Here is an 18,862-nt window from a genome sequence, read left to right on the forward strand (position 1 = left end):
CAAATCTCCGATTTGCTCAAGTCTGTTGATAAGACATAGCATCCTTATTGAAACACATAAACGCCACCCCCTCGATCCACACTGACCACAACCCCATACGGCCTCCGTAAAACACAACAATCCGTGATCCCATCCAGATGATTCTTCAACAGCATCTGCTGCTGTTTCGAGATGATCGTCGATCGTGGCGGCTTGTTACTACCCACCGACGCAGAAGTGCCACCACTGGTATTCGCCTTCGCACCTCCTTTCCTAGGCGTGGTCGTTTGGTGACCAGCGGCACCCGTAGATGACGATGACGATGGCAAATATTCCGAGACAAGCGTGATCTGCCCGCCGGGATGGGAGATATCGTAGCGCAGCTTTGGGATGGTGAAGCCGTCATCGGGCGATGGTCGGATACCAGATATGGTGGATGAGTAGTCCGGACGTGTGAGGTCCCAGAACCGGAGTTTGCGGTCCGAGCCGCCGGAGATGATGAAGGGGGCTTTGACGGGATATTGCGGATTAGACGGGTTGTGGATGTTGTCGTAGCCGATGCAGAGGGCCGTGATGGCGTTTTCTGACGGAGTCCTACTGCTGGCTTCCCGTCTGCCTTGTGTATCAGAGGATGGGGAGAGCTGGGCTGGATCTACAAGGGCGCCGTCGGCCACGAGACGGTCTGCGAAGCGGCTGAGCAGTTTGTCTGCGGGTTCGTCGTCGGGGAACCATGGCTCGTAGGGTTTCGTGCTCGCGATTGTGGCGGCGCGGGTTGCTACAGCTTCGGTGGCGGATGACGATGGGTTAGTAGACGGCGATTCAGGTCGATACACTTCTTTGCAGGTGGCTTTTTCGATGTCCCAGACGCCGATCTCGGGCCCAGCTGCCACGACCACCCATTTGCCTTTCCCCTTGGATGGATGCATGTAGATGCTCTGGATCCGGCGGCCGCTTTTGAGACCCCAGCTTCGGATACGCAGCCGGAATCTGAGGTCCCACAGATCGAAGATTCCATGCGAAGTTCCTATGAGAAGCCAGGTCTGTCTTTTCTCGACGAGGAAGGTGGTGACCGAGCCGTGAGCAGGAGGATTATTGAAGGTATAGAGTAGGTTCATGGTTTTAAGGTCAATGGCAAGCACTCGCGATCTGCTGGTCAGAAGCAGTAGCACGGATTGTGAATTGGAGGTGCGATAATGGTGAACACGAACCGCATGCTCTGTCGCCCGGTCCATTGTATCTTCAGCGGCTCCTGGCTTGTCACTCTGTGGTATCTGGTACTCCCTCATAAGTCTTAGCTTCCCATAGCGCGTGCTCTCGCCGCCGTCCACTTTCTTATAGTCGACCCTGACCACGTGTATGCTTCCGTCATCAGCGCCGCTGATGAAAGTATGCGTTCTTTCCACGAAACACAGAGCTTTGACTTTCACGTCAGTCGCGTGCTTGTAAGTCTGCCTCGATCTTGGGCTTACGTTCTTCTCGAGGCGAGTCGTGTCCCAGATTCGACAGGTGCCGTCGTCAGAAGCTGTCGCAAAGAAAGTGTGGTCGGGTGAGGGCACGACGCAGTTCACCGCTGCGGTGTGCTCGCTGAATACGGTCAACAAGCGGCCGCTTGGATGCCAGGGCTCTGAATGAGTGATGGGGCTTTCCGGTACGCCGGCTCCATTTGTCTGCTGAGATGAGTCGGAAACTCGTGGTATGGGAGATTTTGGGTCGATTGCTTGTCTCTCTGGGCCTAAGTCATGTACGTCTAAGGGGTAGTTCTCAAGGAAGTGATGTTCGAGTAAGCGGAGAATGTTCCGATCGTTGCCGCTGTATGAGTGATTGGGTTCATAGCTTTGTTCTTCACTTTCACCCTCAGGGGAGTTGGATTGGGATTTCAACGGTGCAGCAGCAAAAGAAAGTGCTGAGAGCTCCGTGGTACGACGCGGCTGCAGGGGCCCATCTAGTTTGCCGAATGCATTTTCAGATGTAGTAGAGGTCGCTGCATTCGCTTTGGAGGTCTCCTTTCGATTGAGAAGGTTGATCGCACTCGACCTGTGACGCAGGGAGTTGTCCGAGCTCTTTCCTACCGACAAGCGGTAATGCGTTTCGGGTTCACTTAGTCCTTGCTCGTCACCCTCTGTGCCAATTCTTGTTTTCGATGATTTATTTTTGTCGTGCTCAGGCTGTGGTGTGGAAGAATTGTAAGAGTTTGTTCGAGAAGACGAATAAGGAGATGGACTCGACGACGGGCCTGGAAGGATTTTTGGCTTGGGGATCTGCCTCGCCTTCGTCTGTTCAGAGGCATCCTGCTGTGCTGGATTACCTGTATATGATTTCTGTCCCCCAGCTGACTCGTATATGGTGGTGGAAGCATCAAGCAACGCGTCTGCAATGGTATGTGGTCTTCTGCCATCCCCAACATGATCTAGACGGTGCTGGCCGGTATCTCTCTTCTCTCGCAAAGGTACTTTATTGTCGAAGAAAACGTTTTGAGGTGTAACGTTGATCTGGTTCAAAGATACCACGCTGTTCAATGTGCTCTGCAAGTTGACGTCCACCGCATTCGTCTTTCGGTGAGCAACTCGCCAGATGAATTCCCGGAGAGCAAGAAGCTTTGTTTCATCCTCGTTCTGCATACCGAGGCCGCGCAATTTCGTCAGCCATTGCTCATCCTCCTCGTTTCGTTGTGACGACGATATACGAGATGGAAACTGACGTACAGAAGGAATGACTCGGGTGGCTGAATCTGCTTCTGGTGAAACAAAAACTGCATCACGGATCGCATTCCTCCAGAACAAGCCTCTATCGACTTTGGTAGCCCACAACACAGCCATCTCCAATATCGGCCTTGGAAGTGGCTTCTTCAAAGAGTCCAGAATTTCAAGTTCTGACAGCTCTAATATTGACGTACGTAAGAAGGGTTGCATCAGTGGCAATGCGATGCAGTATCGATCGGCTGCCGACAGGTGCTTGCCACAAGCAGCAATAAACTGGGCCGAAGCTTCACGGATCCACAGACTTGGATGTACAAGAAAGCGTACCACTATTGTCAGCAGGTCCCACAACGTTGCTTTCTGAAGAATTCCGATGTCAGCCATGCTTGTCAATGATCGCATGACTCTCTCTATAACAGAACTTTCTGGATCAGTGAGTGATTGAACCATCAACGGCAGTATAAACTTCTCAAGGTTGACAACTCCGACAAATGTGGCAATACCAACAAGTACCTCGATGAATGAGCATTTCAATAACCAGTCCTGGTCGTTCAGATAAGTGTTCAGGTGGCTGAGTATCACATCACTAGCTTTTGAGCTTCCAAAGAACACACAGAGGCTCGAAACAGATCCCAGAAATGCTCGTCTGACTAATGGGTCACTATCAGTAATCAAAGCTTTTGTGGCCTCCTCGAAATGGGTCACAAGGTCGATCCGGGCAACATCAAACAAGCCGTGAAAGGTTGCCCCTGACGCCCAGTCCTTCTCAGCCAGCTCGGGAAGATTACCATCCGCCTTAATAGCTTGTACCAAGTCAAGGATCCGCGCTGAAGATTGGGCTAGTGAAGCCAAACAAGCTGCATAAGTCGATCTGATCACAGAGCTCGGTTGATGCGAAGCACTCAGCATGAAGGTTTTAAGCTTCGGGAATATGTATTCTGGAAAGATGTAGGCGTTCACTGGCGACACGACACGCACCGTAGCAAGCAGTTGCGTCATGGTTTTCAGAGCAGCTATCTTGACCATGTCGGCGTTATCTGACAGTAGAACCACGATATATGGCAATATCCGGTCTAATTTGACTTCATCCGGTAATCTCTGACCAAATGCGAGAAGTAGATCACAAGCTTTTATTCGAGCTGCGGCCTTCGAGGTGTTGCGTAAGCTAGAGACAACAACCGCAAGGAATATCAGAGTGCCTTTGTCTGTTTCTGTTTGCATCTCGGGTGTCAGAGAAGGCTTCTGGCTTATATCAATATGTATAGGCATGCCTCGATCCACTAAAACACTTGGAGGAGTGCTATCTTGCCGCTCATTTTGTTTGATGTAGCCGAGAAAGTAAGAGATCTTGTCGAAATCAGCGTATATCCGCTCGATCCTCTCGTCGGGCTCTATAGCATTGACGTCCAGAGAAATCGGTTTGCTTCCGGAGGATGAATCCGTCAAAGACGACATATACTGGTGAAGGAACCCATAGAAGTACTCAGGAAAGACCTTTCCCCTCCAGAACGTCAAGATTTCCTCTGCAGCATACCTTGATTCTGGGTCAAGTCGAATCATGTGTAGAATGAGCTCTCGCACATCTTTATCCTCAATTTTGTTCAAATGTGTGTGCTCTAAGCTAAAGTTACCTTTTCGATATCGAAACAGCTGGCTCAATGTAAAGATCGGTCCTTCAAGAAAAAGCTCCGCTATTACACATCCAGCACTAAATATGTCCATCGCCCAATTGATGTCGCCGTCCATCTGGCTCTGGCTCTTGCTGATGAAGCGTTCAGGGGCCAGATAGCACGTACGGCGGCCAGAGGTGTCGAAGTAGAAAGAGAAGTCAGCCGGGTTGTCCTCTGGTAGATAGGTTGGTTTGAAGGACGAGGAGAAGTCAGTGAGATAGAGCCAGTTCCAGGACGTGACGAGGAGATTTTCGCTTTTAATATCGCCGTGAAAAACATCTCGAGCGTGGCAGTCACGGAGGGCGCAGAGCAGCTGAAAGGTCATCCACTTTTTCTCGATATCTTCGAGGAATGGTCGTGTACTCATTCGATCGTAGACGGAGCTGTGAATGTACTGACGTACAAGAAAGCCTCCGTTAACGGTTTCGAGGATCCGCTGGTAAGGCAAGGCGTTCGAGATGTCTCTGAGCGCGTCCCGTTCTTCAGTGATGATGTCCAGGTACCTGCGAAGGCCAAAAGAAGCGTAAGGTTTGACAAAAGCTTTGACAAAAACCAGACCATGTTGGTTCCGGGCCCGGATACTCTTCATGAGACGGGCTGTGCCAAGTGACTTTTCGTGAACAAGATCAGCCAATTCGGGTACGTCAATGCTGGCTGAGCCTGCAGAGAGGGTGGTAAGTGAATATGCTTGACCCATGATAACTAACAGAAGACGCTGCAGTCCAGTCCTGGGATCGTCGTCTTGATTCCGCAAGGCAGAGACTCAGGCAAGGCTATAGTTGTGACCAACGGTCCTAGATAGACAGGTAGGAGCAGGACAACTGGCATGTCATCCATATGACTGGAGGACTCAAACCCATGAAGTTCATGAAAGCCGCCTGGACTACCCAGAATTCGCCAGTAAAGTTCTAGCACCGATGGCTAAAAGCAGCAGAGGCATGGATAGCATATTGGAGTAGGACTTTCGCTTGTGCACGAGACCGTGGACTGGTTGCTTAGCATAGCCACTCAGAAATCTAGCTTTTCATGGGCTTCCGAGATCGCAAGTAGGGACTGGATGCTTGCCCGTAAGCAACCTTATCGCATTTGACCTGCGGGTCTTAATAATCGTGGTGCAAGTATTGGAAGTCTCAGATTATAGGTCGTGCCTGAGACTAAGTTGGTTGCTTGAAAAACAAGCCTTCAGAATGTGATCATCACCTCTTGGCGCAAAGGACGTGAAGGCAACAAAGGCGTCTCAGAAAACGAATGTTGTTGTGGGGTCTGAAAGGGCCTGGAGACATTTCCCACCGAGATTGGGAAATTTCTACTTCATATTTTGCTTCTAATGAGTTCTTGTTCGAAGACGTGTTCACTGACTGAATAACTCTGCTCGAACTCCCCAATCCTGCCGGGAAGAACATGGAGAGCAGGACCATTGCTATGGCCATTCCGGGACCACTGCCCCAGACTCCAGCAGCTCAGTCTTATATCTCGCTCCACCAACCGGAACTTGAAGCTCCAATTATTGATAAGAATGAGTTATTTCCAGATGTCGTGCAGAAGATTACAAGGTAGGCAAATAGCCTTCTCCCCGCCTACTCACATCTAACATTACCTCAGCTACATTACAAAAGCTATCGACTCGAGCTATAGTTACGAGCAGATACGTACATCTGGAGCCGGTCAACGTTTGAGGCCACTTGTAACTTCTCTGACTGATGATTGCCATCACTCTGCCATCGTCGCTGCAATCTTGTGAGGGCATGGCCAGTTCCAACTAAGTTTAGCAGAACACCAACTAACGTTCATCTAGAGCATCAAGATGGTTATTCATCTCTACAGACCTTGATGACACAGGGGTCAACGAGAGTCGAGGGCTAGCATGCGAGCTAGTCGCTTGGGAGTTCTTGACGTGCCTTTCTGAGAGAGAATTGATGGATCATCTTCTTCACGAGCTCCCTGAGGACACAAACCGAGAAGATCCACAAGTGGATATGGAATCGAGGCCGTCTCCATCCTCAGGTTCTGCTCACAGTGGGGAGCACGAAGCGGCCAACGATCAAACACCGCTGCTACAACGCCACCAACGGGAATTCGGTGAATTCTACAAGCCTCCGAACCAAGAAGCGCCTTCTTCATCAACTACCTACAGAGCAGAGTCTGATTTGTCAGAGGTCGAGCAGGTTGACGATCCCACTAAGCCCCTTGCAGGCCTTAATGCTCTAGAGATTGCAGCCGTTGCGAATGCGAAAAAGTTTCTGGCCCAGCGTCTTGTCCAGAAAGTGGTGCGAGATATCTGGGATGGCAACATCATCTTCTGGGAGAGTCTCTCGGTCAACGCCGTCAAGAGAGCTCGGGTGTACAACAAGAGGTATACAAGAAGCTCATCTTGCCACATGATTGAGGAGTACTGACTATAACGACAGAATTGCGGATCCATATGCACGTCTAAGAGTTCCCAAATATGCCAAGGCAATCCAGATTTGCTTCTTCGCCGCGCTTTTTGCCCTCTATTACGCGGTTCTGATCCAGAGACATCCTCACGCCATCACGGTGACCGAAGTATTTCTTTATATCTGGATTGCTGCATTCGCATATGATGAGTTTGGCGAATTCAAGGACGCTGGCGTCGCCTTTTACCAAACAGATTTCTGGTCTCTGTGGGATCTAGGAATCATTATCACAGGCATTGCCTTTCTCATTGTTCGTAAGTCGTCCATACCTCCTGGGTATTTACTGCGCTGTGGCCTTTTATGTGGTCGCACTCAATGGTGACAGCTCTGGCGTAGGTGCAATTGGATTGCTGGGACAAAGTGATTACCTGACCGACCTCTCCTTCGACACACTCGCGTTGCTTGCTCTGTTCTTGGTCCCAAGGTAGGACCTCAAGATCCGTTTCCAGAAGCTCTCGTGCACCAGATCCTAAATTTTATTTTGTTAGGCTGTTCTCACTAGCTTCGCTTAATCCATACTTTGGTAGCCTGGCAAGTCAACTTTCGGCCCATCAACCTACCAAGCTTTGCTGACGTGTGTTGCAGATACCTGTTCTTAAGGAAATGGTGAGTCGTTCCAGCATGCAGCGAGGACATCATCCATAGTAACTGATTGACCATGAATAGACCAAAGATGTCATCAAATTTCTGCCTGTGGTGGTAAGTTGTTGTACTTCGGTTGCTTATTATCTCGGTTGCTGAGCGGTATCATCCAGGTCATACTCTATCTGGGTGAGGCGGAGCACTTCCAAACATGACGCCTCGTCCAAACACTAATGCGTTATCTCCATGGAGGCTTCTTATCCACTTTTTCGATGCTGGCACGAGACCGACTTTCACTGAACGAAATGTCCTGGCTACTCATCAAAGTGTAAGTGCTCAATGCCACCTATCCACATGTTGCGAACGAGTCTGGACGGTGGGCTAATTAAACGCAGATTCTTTGGGGTTAGTAGTTACTACTGCCCGGCCCTTTGCCCCTAGGCTCCTAGCCCCGGGGGGAACAACAAGTGAATTGTTAGACTGACTCTTGCGGTGTGACTTGTAGTCGAGCTACCTTGGTTTCGTAAGTCCTCTCTTGGTTTCAGCCACCGTCGGGGGGACGGTGGTTTTGATTGGTCTTGGCTGACATTGTGGCAGGACGTCGCGGCAGAGGTGCATAATTCCTTTCTTCTCATTGGAGCCGTCGCTAATCTGGCGTGGGGAACCGGCATAGATCAGCCCTCTTTTTGGCCCTACTTTAATGTTTGGCCCCCATTCACACCTCCAGTTCAAATCCACCCCCGAACTCCCAATCTTGGTGCAGCCATGGAATGCACGCTGCACACGCGGCAGTCAATACATCGAACCAATCCTTCGAGTATCAATACGCTAACCATACTGTGACAGGCTCATCTTTGTGACCCTTACAAACATCCTTCTTATCACGTCATTGATCAGTCTACTAAGTAATTCCTTGACCGAGGTAGGCCTCTCGTAATTTACCCTTGGAAGACCTCTCCTGCAACCGCTTTTGGCGTGGTTCAGGGTTTGGCAGCTGAAAAGTTCGGGCTGACAATCAATTCCAGGTTATGGCGCATGCACGGGAAGAATATCTGTTCCAATACTCGATCTATGTCCTTGAGTCAAGTAGCACTTCATCTAGACTCACCTACTTCTTCCCGCCATTAGTGAGTCTTTCCTCGTCTCCACTGCAAAGGCCAAGCATTGACCACGGACTCGGATCCCATTAGAATTTGATTGCACTGTTGTTTCGGCCTCTACGTCTTGTGGTCCCTGCTCAAACCTTGCGGCAGTTCAGAATCCTGATCCTGAAAGCAACCCATGCACCATTCGTTGCAATCATTTTCGCTTATGAATCCAGTCGGCTGTTCTCGTCACATCGATCTCATTTCCCACCAGCAGCGAGTTCGTCCATGCACATAAATTACAGTAGACCGGGCCGGCCGCTTTCCAGCAACCTTGGCGCTCGATTCACGGCGCTTAAGCCTGCTTTAGCACCATCCACCCCACAGCAGCCATCCCAGCACCAGCAGCATCTCCCAGGCAGCTCTTCGTCTGCCTTGAGCACTGCCGACGTGGCCGAAATGCTGACCATTTTGCAGAAGCTTAGTTCTCAGGTCGACGAGTTGAGCATGAAAGTTGCGGGACAGTCAAAAGACTGGTAGACATTGGACTGCTGAACAGGATCCTGGGTTCATTGGAAGGGTAGCGAAATTGAGCAACAATAATGATTGCTTCACGGGGTTTTTGGCCCCCAGACGATCATCGCGGTAATTCTAGAAGCTAGAGCACTCTGAGAGCACTACTGCAAGTACCTTTATGGAAGAACGGTTCTACCGGAATAGTCCTTGAGTGCATGCCTGTCGGTGGAGAAGATCGGGCTGAAGTCTCGCTCAGCATTATCCATACAACGTGCCCGCCGAAAGTTCCCCAGCCGAGCTAGACGCTTGCAGCCACCAAGCAGAGGTCATGGGCAGATGCTTCCACATAAGATCGACTTAGCCTTATTGGCTTCTGCGCCAGGGGAGACATACTTCTACAGGGCGACCAACAAAGCAAGTCACGTTTTGCTCTCAGTTCAGCCGCTCAAGCGACCTGGCGGCGGCAGAAAGATATGAGCTCTCTGAGTCTGCCTCACTACGGTCATCTTCGAGGAGACCTCCCTCTCCGCAGCAAATCTCTCCCCAAATGCTGCTTCTTTGACCTGAACGAGTACTGCTTCCAGTAATGCTGCACGGTCCACAGCCTCGCTCGCTCCGTTAGTCACTCGCTCATATCTCTGCGCACATAAATCGAGCCGTCTGCTTTGTCTTGTCTGATTTTGCCCAGTCCATGTCGCGAATCTCTTCAGAAAACCCGAACACACTGACCTAACATTCATTCAATGAGTAGAAATCATCCTGTACCAGTACGCTCGAATGTCCATGAGGACGGTCAGCAAAAGCGAACATTCACATATCGTTTGGGCCCGTCAAATTCTCTACTTGGTTCTACGAGGATGATCGATTATCCTACTCCCCCAAGAACACAATCTCCGGCCACATCTATCTCCAGTTCATCTGCGCCTACGACTCCTCAAGGACTTGGTCTTCTCAATTGTCCGTTTCCCAATAACGGTGTTGAGTCTTACAGTACGGCTTCTTCCTTTCACCCTGTCAATACTACTGTTGACTGGTCAATGCCAGTATCAACGTGTGGGAATCCTTATGGGGAGGGTCCACGACTCAATCTACTTCCTACGTCGACACATGCAATGTCCAGCCGTTCCCTAAACGCCATTGCCTTTTACACGTCGCCCGCTCTATCATCGTGCGGGTCGATGCCCACACCGGATGCGGATGTTGGATTTTCACTAGGCCAAGACCACAACCCAGTCATGCTCCAGAGCAACTTCCAAGAGCAAGGGTGCCCTCATGTCAAGCAAGAAGATGCAGAATCCTGGTTCAATGAGCACGTCGATATGGAACGGCCACATAGCAGTATGAATCTCTCATCGTATGGAAACATGAAGAGCCCCAATATGAGGGCATCCCATGTCACCGGCAGTGGCCTGTTATCGTCGCCGGCCGCTAATTTTGGCGCTATGTCCCCGGCCTCGTGTGGGCAGAGCCGGCATTTCGGAGCATCGCTCACAGCTCGAAGTGATAGTGTCGAGTCTTTTACGACACTTGACCGCTTGCCTAGCAGTCGCAATGCGGTCAACAGCCGAAGGCATAGCACTAGCGCTGAGAAGCGATATGTCTGTTCAGTGTGTAATCGAGCATTTGACAAAAAGTACAATCTGAGGGAACACGAGAAGAAGCACGACCCGTCCCGTGTATCTCCGCATGTATGCCCCGAGCCAGGCTGTGGCAAACGGCTGGGAAGAAGGACAGACGTGAATCGGCATTTTCAGAGCGTGCATGAGAAGGCGAAGAGGTTTGTCTGCACGAAGTGCTTCAAACGGTTTGACAGGAAGGACACACTTGCCAGGTAAGCGAATGCCCAATTTGTGGAACACACTGTGCTTATGGACCTTGCAGACATTGCGACCGTGATGGAGCCTGTCCATATTCGAAACAGTATGGCGAAATGCAGATCACAGAGCGCCCTCGCCTCGCACCGTCTGGATCCTCGTTAAACCATTTTACGCAAGATGCCCAGCCATCCGCCTTCAGTGCGCCGCCTCCTGCGAATTACCTCGCATCATCCCCGGCATTTCCGCCATATTGACCCGTCGCTCTCATGAAGGGAGCAGGTTGAGAACTTCGGCGTTACAATGGAGGCTACAAGGGCAGGCTTTATTGTTGCATTGTCTGGCATTGGATGCGAAGACCGGGACGTTCTCGCTGAATGTGTGACCATCTATAAAGAGTGCGGTTTTCAAGCGCAACATAGCCTCAGCGATGAAATGACTCGTGCCCTGAGCAAGCTGGGCTACTTTACTTCCGAAACAGGATCTATTCCAATCTTATGTATTAGGCACTGGTCGAATGCCATACGCCAGGATCTGTTATGAAACTAGATACATCAACGTGTATACTATCTTCTACGATCTTTGCCGTTGACTAGTGATCGTTTCCGGCTGTTAGATCGCCTCTGAAGCAGGAAGATCTCATGTGTAGTAACACGGACCTTCCTCTACGAATGGTATTCAGGTTCTACATTTCAAATACCGCGCCGGAATGCTCCATTGAAGCGATGGTTTCCCTCAGAACCACAGCGCCTCTACTAGTATTGCAGTGAATTTCCCACTTGGCGCGCTAAAAAAATGTTAGAGGCCCTACACAGTGCTAATGTGAGAGCCTCAGGGTGGACGGGCGTACATTTTAGGAGGACGCCGCTCCGTTCGTAGCATCTTTCTGAGTGGAGCGGATATGATGAAGTTGTTTTCAGGCGCTTGAGGCGCGTGCTTACATGCTGCAAATGCACATGCTCGTCGTCTATTAGCCTGAGGCGCAGTCGTAGCTTGCCGCACCTTGCATACAGAGGATACACCGCATCTTGCCCCTGGTCACATCATACTTATCTACCTCGGCCGTGATTCTTAAGCTCTGGCGGTTGCTCAGCCTCGTTGACAAGTATGCTTCGAGCTGTTTTGGGCTGGTGGAGTTGCCAAGTTGCTTCAAAGGGAATTCCTGGGCCCCCGGCCGCTCCATTAGGCGCAGTACTCCCAAGTGCTAGTTGCACAAAGTTAGACAAAGAAAGCTCACCTCACCTCCGACACCGAACGTCTCATGCATGCAAACAAGCCCCCAAACTATGTAAGGACGACTATCCAGCATGGTGGAGGAGGCCACCGATAATGAGGCCAGGCATTGTGCTTGTTTGCCCTACCTGGTTCATTCTCCTACCGACCTGTCCTTCGAGGAGCAACAGCAACAGCAACAACAACAACAAAGAACTACCAGACAGGCTAAATCTCTTGATGTTGCAAGCGATCAATGCCCAACGTCATCTTTAAGACTGCTTCCATGTTAAGCAATGTCGGTTCAGAACCACCGTCCCACACCGCAGCACTTCGGGTCTTAGTTTGGCCAAACTCAAGACTCATCTGCATCCGCTCTGCTGTCTAAGTGGACCACCCCAGTAAATATTTTACTCGAACTCCAACAGCAACAGGAGTACTAGCTCCTTGTTTCTGCCTCGATGTTCTTACTATGTCAATGAAGCCGAGAATGACTAGACTGGACACGTCACCTGATGCTTGTGGGTATGCTACCTACTAGTACACCTTTCACTGGCTTTCACTAGCTGCACTTCTCTGGTCGGCTACATGTTTCCTCGTCTTGTTGAAGTATTTATACGCACCGGCCGGTCTTGCAGAAAGACAAGTAGCTTCCTGACTCTATCCCCTTCTTCACCGCATGGGGGGTTGCAGCAACCAATGAGTATGTCTTTCCTCAATATTCCGCTGTTTCTGTATGAGGTGACTAGCAAACGCGAAGGGATGTTCGCAGGGGTTGTAGTGGGAGTTGTCCAGCCAATAACGAGCTACAACCGCTGTATCGGCTCCTCAAAGAAGCTGATCTAGATCATGTCTTACTACTCTTAAATCTACGGATACAAAAGAATGAGCCCAATTCTAGGTCGATATGTCCGTCCTGTTGTTACTGACCCGTTGGACCGTTGCGAAGCAGGGTACCATGAACTGCGCCGCTATTCAATCATGTCTCTCCGTTCCTCAGTCGGCCATTGGTCAGATGGTCTACCCCAGCTACATAGACTCCCCAGGCAAGGTCGAGCGACATGCCTTTTGCTAGCGGACTAGACTCTTCTGCCCAGGGGGCTGGGACTGTGAACTGTTTCTGCAGCGATCTATTGGATCAATGATCGTGGTAAGCGCATCAAGAACGGTCTTATTGCACTGGGTACTCATTTTCCTCGTGGATGCACCATCATCCATCATCCCTTATGCGCACAGCTTAGGCGGCGTCAAGTTTACAAGCGCTCAAACCTTGTTGTCTCAACTCGGAACTGTGCAAACCAACACCTCATTACAAGGTGACCTTGTCGATCGTCACATTAGACAAATAAGGGTTATTGGATACCATCCTGCTGCTTGTGATCTGTGGGCATTGTTGTCCACCACAGGATTCGAACGGCTGATCCTTGTCTTCTGAAGGCGCCAATGCGACTCTTACATTTCATGTTAGCCCACCCTTCTTAACGGAGACACCTGATCCCATTCATTACGCTTGAATTATCTGTTGGGGAAAGTCCCTGTGGGGTGAAGGTAAGGACATGTGCAAGGTCCACGATGACCCCTTGGCTAAGCAGAGTGTTTCCACACCCTTTCTACTTTGCCCTGCCAGTTCCCTCCTCCTTTGGCCACTCCTAACTGGCGCGGGAATGGCGGAACGAGGAGCTTTTGCCATAAGTAGTGCACGCTTCCGTTGGATCCTGCCATGTTGTCTTTCCAATCGTTAGCCGGGATCGCACCAACTGCAAGCATCTGCTGTGTCAAGTCATTAAGGGTCTCTAACTCGGACACAGAACTTCCCAACACAAACCAGCACCCTGAGCGTGCTTTGGTAGCCCGTTACACGATCTCGCATAGATCAACCCAGTTGACTAGTAAGACGTCTACTTCGTGAGCGAAGCACGTTTGTATCTTAATGGCCTCTCAAGTTGACTTCCAGACCTGATGACACATCCAGGCTTCTCGTCTCCTGACCAAGCCACTTCTGTAATAGGTGAATCAACCTCGGGTCGAAGGTTGCTCTCACTGGCTATTTGTACGCTTCCTTTGAAACAATATGGGATGAAAACAAGTCATGCACTCCGAGCAACTGCCATTGTTTTCTTCAAGGCAAGCTACGTGAAGCACATCCATAGTCAATACCAAATTGATCTCGTTCTATGATGAGGTATCATGTCTGTCATCTCTCCAGCCGCCTCCTTTTCCTTCAAAGTATCATACAGAAAGTTATCTATGAGGATCGAGTTTACCTTGGCGTCAGGGTGATCATTCATAATCTGCCTCCTGATCAATTCTACAACCCAGATGCTACACCCTCGAAGCTCAACCTCGTACCTCTCCCCGCTCTTGATCTCCTCCTGCCGGCGAATCCGCCCTTCCAGCGGCGGACTAAACATCAGACAACCCAGCGAGTGCAGCATCTGTGGTATGCGGTAATCCGCAAACATTGTGATGCTGTCAATATCGTGGAAGGTGCCATAGCTCTCGCCGTTGAAGCAAGCCCAGATGTCTGCAACCAGAATCTGAGCACGCTTATAGATACGGACCCTTCTCCCTTCGAATTGATGTTCATCGCGCAGGCAGGGAAAATCTTGGACGAGGAGGCTCACCAGAGCGGCTGCCGACTGCTTGGCTGCGGCTATGCAGTTTGCGAAGCTGCAGCTATACGTCTTGTACAGCACCGTCCCGGCTTCGCGCAGGCAGTCTAGCCTTTCCCGCAGCATGGGTATCTGCTCTGAGGTTGTAGAGCGGAAAAGGTGCTGCAGCAGCTCTAGAGTGCATTCCCCTTCATCCTGCCAAAAATGAGAATCCGTGATCGGTACGTCTGATACAGCATCCTCATAAGCAAGTCACGTTTTGTTGATAGTCTCGGCTCGACGCAGCTATAGTGCATTCGTAGCCTGACACGTACCTTGGTCAATCGCTCTCTGCAAACAAGCAACCAAGCTCCAATACCCTGTCCACCGCTTCCCCCTGTACTCAACCGCAAACCGCTGCTCCTCAGAGCTCTCTGACCAAAACGAGAAATTCAGCAGATCCATTGTGAAGATAAAGTCCAGCGTTGCCTTATCCTTGGCTTTGGGGTGAAGATCATGAGCGGACCACGAGTGAGTAGAATACTGTTTGGATTGCATAAGGTTGTAGATGTTTGTGGCGGCAAGCTTGGTGCTGGATGAGTCAATGGCGACGTCAATGGAGTTGTTGTAGATGAATTTGGCAGAAGAGAGGACGCCAGTCTCTGGGATTGCTGGCGTGGCTGTATTTTCCGTCAAGCTTAGGGACTGGCGCAGGAGAGCGAGGAGGGATGCATCGGTATCTTCATCGTCGGACATGCTCACGGAGGTTTTTTAGAGAAACAGAACAGGAGACGAAGATGATCGACTCTCCAAACTCCTCGAGTCGTCTGCTTGTAGTTCCCTTCTAGGTTATGCTGCAGTTCATGGAGAGGTTACTCTCCATCGCCCCAACGTGCATATGAGCAGCCAATGGTTTTACCACACTCGTGTATCTGAGGTTCCGTGTTCTATGATTCATGACGCTGCAGCATACCAATTTGCTGCATGGGTAGCGTACAAAGAAGAGCAGTGTCAGAACAGCAAGTATCACCACTAACTCAGCAGTATCTTGTAGCAGCTTGTGCCGGTAGCCGGAGTTCATCCGGACCCCTGCATCAACCCTCATCCATAACTATCCATCGGCCATAGTCCATCGCATCTCCCGACTTTGTACCGACTTTTAGTTGACCTCTACAGCCTCTCTGGCGACCACACTCCTTTACACAGATTCACTCTTCCCATCATCCTTTGGATGTCCAATGTCTATCCTACCGCCTCTCTGACTTTCCTTCCCCACCGCTCACTTGCGCATAACCATTTCCACTAGGCGCAATGGGCCGCGACAAGTATCCCCGCCAGTCGTTAGGAGCTCTACACTCTCAGATAAAGCAGGTATGGCTCGCCTCCCAGCTCGCAACTTTTCAGAGCGAACTCACCTAAATATTCAGGCACGAGTGCTTCTCATAGGCGCGGGCGGTATCGGATGCGAACTGCTCAAGAATCTGGTCTTGACCGGCTTTGGCGAAATTCACATCATCGATCTTGATACCATCGATCTGAGCAACCTGAACCGTCAATTCCTATTCAGACAGGAGCACATCAAGAAGCCGAAGGCTCTGGTGCGTCAATGTCCCGTAGCGATCTTGACTGGTTCGCCGCAAGCTAATTTATGCTACCAACTGCCAGGTCGCAAAAGAAGTTGCCTCGAAATTCAACCCATCGTGTACCCTGACCGCGCACCATGCCAATATCAAGGACACGCAGCTCTTTCCTCTGTCATTCTTCCGATCCTTTACTCTCGTCTTCAACGCGCTCGACAATCTCGATGCGCGCCGTCACGTCAACAAGATGTGTCTCGCAGCGGATGTGCCTCTTATCGAATCTGGCACCACTGGTTTCAATGGTCAGGTTCAGGTGATCAAGAAAGGCAAGACAGCATGCTACGATTGCACGGAGAAGGAAGTCCCAAAGACATACCCAGTCTGCACCATTCGATCCACTCCCTCGCAGCCAATTCACTGCATCGTCTGGGCCAAAAGTTATCTTCTACCCGAGCTCTTTGGTGTGGGCGAAGACGAGGAGACATCCGATCAGCTCGACACAAGCGAAGACGCCGATAATGCAGAGGAGATCCGGAACCTGAAGGCCGAGGCACAAGCTCTGAAAAAGATACGAGAGAGCATGGGCAACGATGATTTCGCAAAACAAGTCTTCAACAAAGTCTTCAGAGATGACATCGACCGTCTCCGAGGCATGGAAGATATGTGGAAAAGCCGCACTCGACCCACCTCCCTCAATTACGAAGCGCTACAATCGGAAGCCTCCTCGTCAACCGACGCCACCATCTCCCCCTCCGACCAGAATACCTGGACCCTCCTCGAAAACTTCGCCATCTTCAAATCCAGCCTCCACGCTCTCAGCATGCGCCTGAAACAAAACGCCGGCATCGCCATCGCGGCAACCGAAGCCACAAACCCAGCAGCAGTACGACCCGTAATCACATTCGACAAAGACGACCCTGACACGCTCGACTTCGTGACATCGGCCTCCAACCTCCGCTCACACATCTTCTCCATCCCCCTGCAATCCAAATTCACCGTCAAGCAGATGGCCGGCAACATCATCCCCGCCATCGCCACCACCAACGCCATGACCGCCGGGTTGTGCGTGATGCAAGCCTTCAAAGTGCTACGAGGTGACTACTTCCGGGCCAAGATGCTCTTTCTCGAGAACAGCGGCGCGAGGGCCCTGAACTCAGAGCCCCCGAGACCTCCCAACCCCGAGTGCGCGGTCTGTGGTATCGCGACGGGACAGGTGGATGTGGACCCGGAACGAGCGACGCTGAATGATCTGGTTGATGGTGTGCTGAAGAGCGAGCTGGGCTACGGAGAGGAAATGACGATCATGAACGAGGTCGGCCCGATCTATGATCCGGACATGGAGGATATGCTACCCAAGACTTTCCGCGAGCTGGGGTTGCGAGACGAGACTTTCTTGACCGTCATCGATGACGACGAGGAGAATCCGAGGGTGAATCTTCAACTTGCAGTGTCGAGTAAGAGGAAACTGCCCGCGGGATCGAGGCCGGTGGTTTTGGCTCCCACGACAGCGGCGATGGAAGACGGAAGGCCTGAGGAGGCTGGACAGCAGCGAGGAACATTGGAGATTGCGAGGAAACCGAAGAAAGCTACGAGCGATAGGCCGGAGGAGATGGTGGAGGGGAACGGCGTGACTGTTGTGATAGCGAATGGGGCAGCGAATGGCACGGGCACGGGCAAGGGGAAGGGGAAGGTCAAGAGAAGTGCGGACGAGGCGGGACTCGACGGGGCGGATACGCTGAAGCGGAAACTGGCGGCAGACGACGACGGCACGGGGTCTGGAGCTGCAGGAGATGCCTCTGTCGTCACCAACGACAGTACTAAATCGAATGGTGATGTCGACGGCGACGCATTGGGCTTCGACCGAGCTCAGGCTATCATGCTCGATGATGCAGCGGCAGGAGATGGCTCGATCGTCATCGACGATGATTGACCTCCCCGCTATCTTCCCCTCTCAAAATTTTCCTTCTTGACTCCCGCAGCAAAGGGCTCCGAGCTTTCAGGCTTGGCTTGGACAGGCATATTTTTGGGGGGGGCGTTTTGAGAATTCATGGAAAATTTCCCCTTACGTGGGATTAATCAATGGCTGGATGGCTGGTTAGGCAAACTCCCATGCATGGCAAGGGCCAGCGAAATTGGCTCGGATAGAGGGGATAGCTAGATTAGCTAGTGCTTCATATGTTGTGGGAGGGGAGGTGGGTTTGGCTGCTTCGAGATACCACTTGCGTTTTCGCCCCCACGAGGTAACATGACATGATGGTTCGAATACACAAAAAAAAGATTTGACGGTGATAGAATAATGTGCTCTGTGGCTTTGTGGGATCGCGGTTCTTCGTAGCCGGATGAGTAGTAGTTCGTGAGGGTACGAAACTGCTTTTCTTGGAGGCATGACGCTTGGATCTTCTTTCGCGCTGTTTCTTGAGGCCGTTGGCTTCTCTGGCTTGCCTCTCATGACTTTTGGCTTCATTATCTATCTACCTCGAGGCAGCCCCGGTTTGTTGTGGTTACATGTGCCCAAGTATGACGGGGTCAGCGGCCTCAACTCTCTCTCCCTCTTTTGATACATGAAGTTTAATCTGCAGGAGAACGGTTTCTAGGCGCAAGCCGGGAGGTTAGACAGAGGTCAAGGTGGGTTTCATGGCCGGCTGGCTGGATACTGGCCACGGAGTCGCGCTCAAATGGCCTCATGCAGTTTTGAATTGTCT

General features: G+C 51.1%; 5 protein-coding genes across 5 annotated transcripts; 3 read left to right on the forward strand and 2 right to left on the reverse strand.

The window, feature by feature from the left end:
* Positions 1-44: 44 nt before the first annotated feature.
* Positions 45-5,042, reverse strand: EPUS_02050 (uncharacterized protein; the record flags this gene model as incomplete). The annotated part of the gene is made up of 1 exon (XM_007801882.1): positions 45-5,042. One exon carries the CDS (start codon positions 5,040-5,042, stop codon positions 45-47), a length of 4,998 nt encoding a protein of 1,665 aa, XP_007800073.1.
* A 704-nt stretch (positions 5,043-5,746) lies between these two features.
* EPUS_02051 (uncharacterized protein) lies at positions 5,747-8,987 on the forward strand (the record flags this gene model as incomplete). The annotated part of the gene is made up of 12 exons (XM_007801883.1): positions 5,747-5,898; positions 5,948-6,082; positions 6,141-6,698; positions 6,754-7,034; positions 7,117-7,196; positions 7,366-7,386; positions 7,447-7,479; positions 7,868-7,885; positions 7,960-8,153; positions 8,209-8,284; positions 8,388-8,489; positions 8,553-8,987. The coding sequence occupies 12 exons, from the start codon at positions 5,747-5,749 to the stop codon at positions 8,985-8,987; spliced, it is 2,085 nt and encodes a 694-aa protein (XP_007800074.1).
* Positions 8,988-9,706: 719 nt separating this feature from the next.
* EPUS_02052 (uncharacterized protein) lies at positions 9,707-11,034 on the forward strand (the record flags this gene model as incomplete). The annotated part of the gene is made up of 2 exons (XM_007801884.1): positions 9,707-10,794; positions 10,845-11,034. The coding sequence occupies 2 exons, from the start codon at positions 9,707-9,709 to the stop codon at positions 11,032-11,034; spliced, it is 1,278 nt and encodes a 425-aa protein (XP_007800075.1).
* A 3,105-nt stretch (positions 11,035-14,139) lies between these two features.
* On the reverse strand, positions 14,140-15,336 carry EPUS_02053 (uncharacterized protein; the record flags this gene model as incomplete). Its single annotated transcript, XM_007801885.1, has 2 exons — positions 14,140-14,828; positions 14,916-15,336. 2 exons carry the CDS (start codon positions 15,334-15,336, stop codon positions 14,140-14,142), a joined length of 1,110 nt encoding a protein of 369 aa, XP_007800076.1.
* A 555-nt stretch (positions 15,337-15,891) lies between these two features.
* On the forward strand, positions 15,892-18,090 carry EPUS_02054 (uncharacterized protein; the record flags this gene model as incomplete). The annotated part of the gene is made up of 3 exons (XM_007801886.1): positions 15,892-15,951; positions 16,008-16,178; positions 16,246-18,090. The coding sequence occupies 3 exons, from the start codon at positions 15,892-15,894 to the stop codon at positions 18,088-18,090; spliced, it is 2,076 nt and encodes a 691-aa protein (XP_007800077.1).
* Positions 18,091-18,862: the final 772 nt, after the last annotated feature.

This window comes from Endocarpon pusillum (assembly GCF_000464535.1).
Source record: "Endocarpon pusillum Z07020 unplaced genomic scaffold scaffold1372, whole genome shotgun sequence".
In the NCBI taxonomy this organism is placed as follows: domain Eukaryota; kingdom Fungi; phylum Ascomycota; class Eurotiomycetes; order Verrucariales; family Verrucariaceae; genus Endocarpon; species Endocarpon pusillum.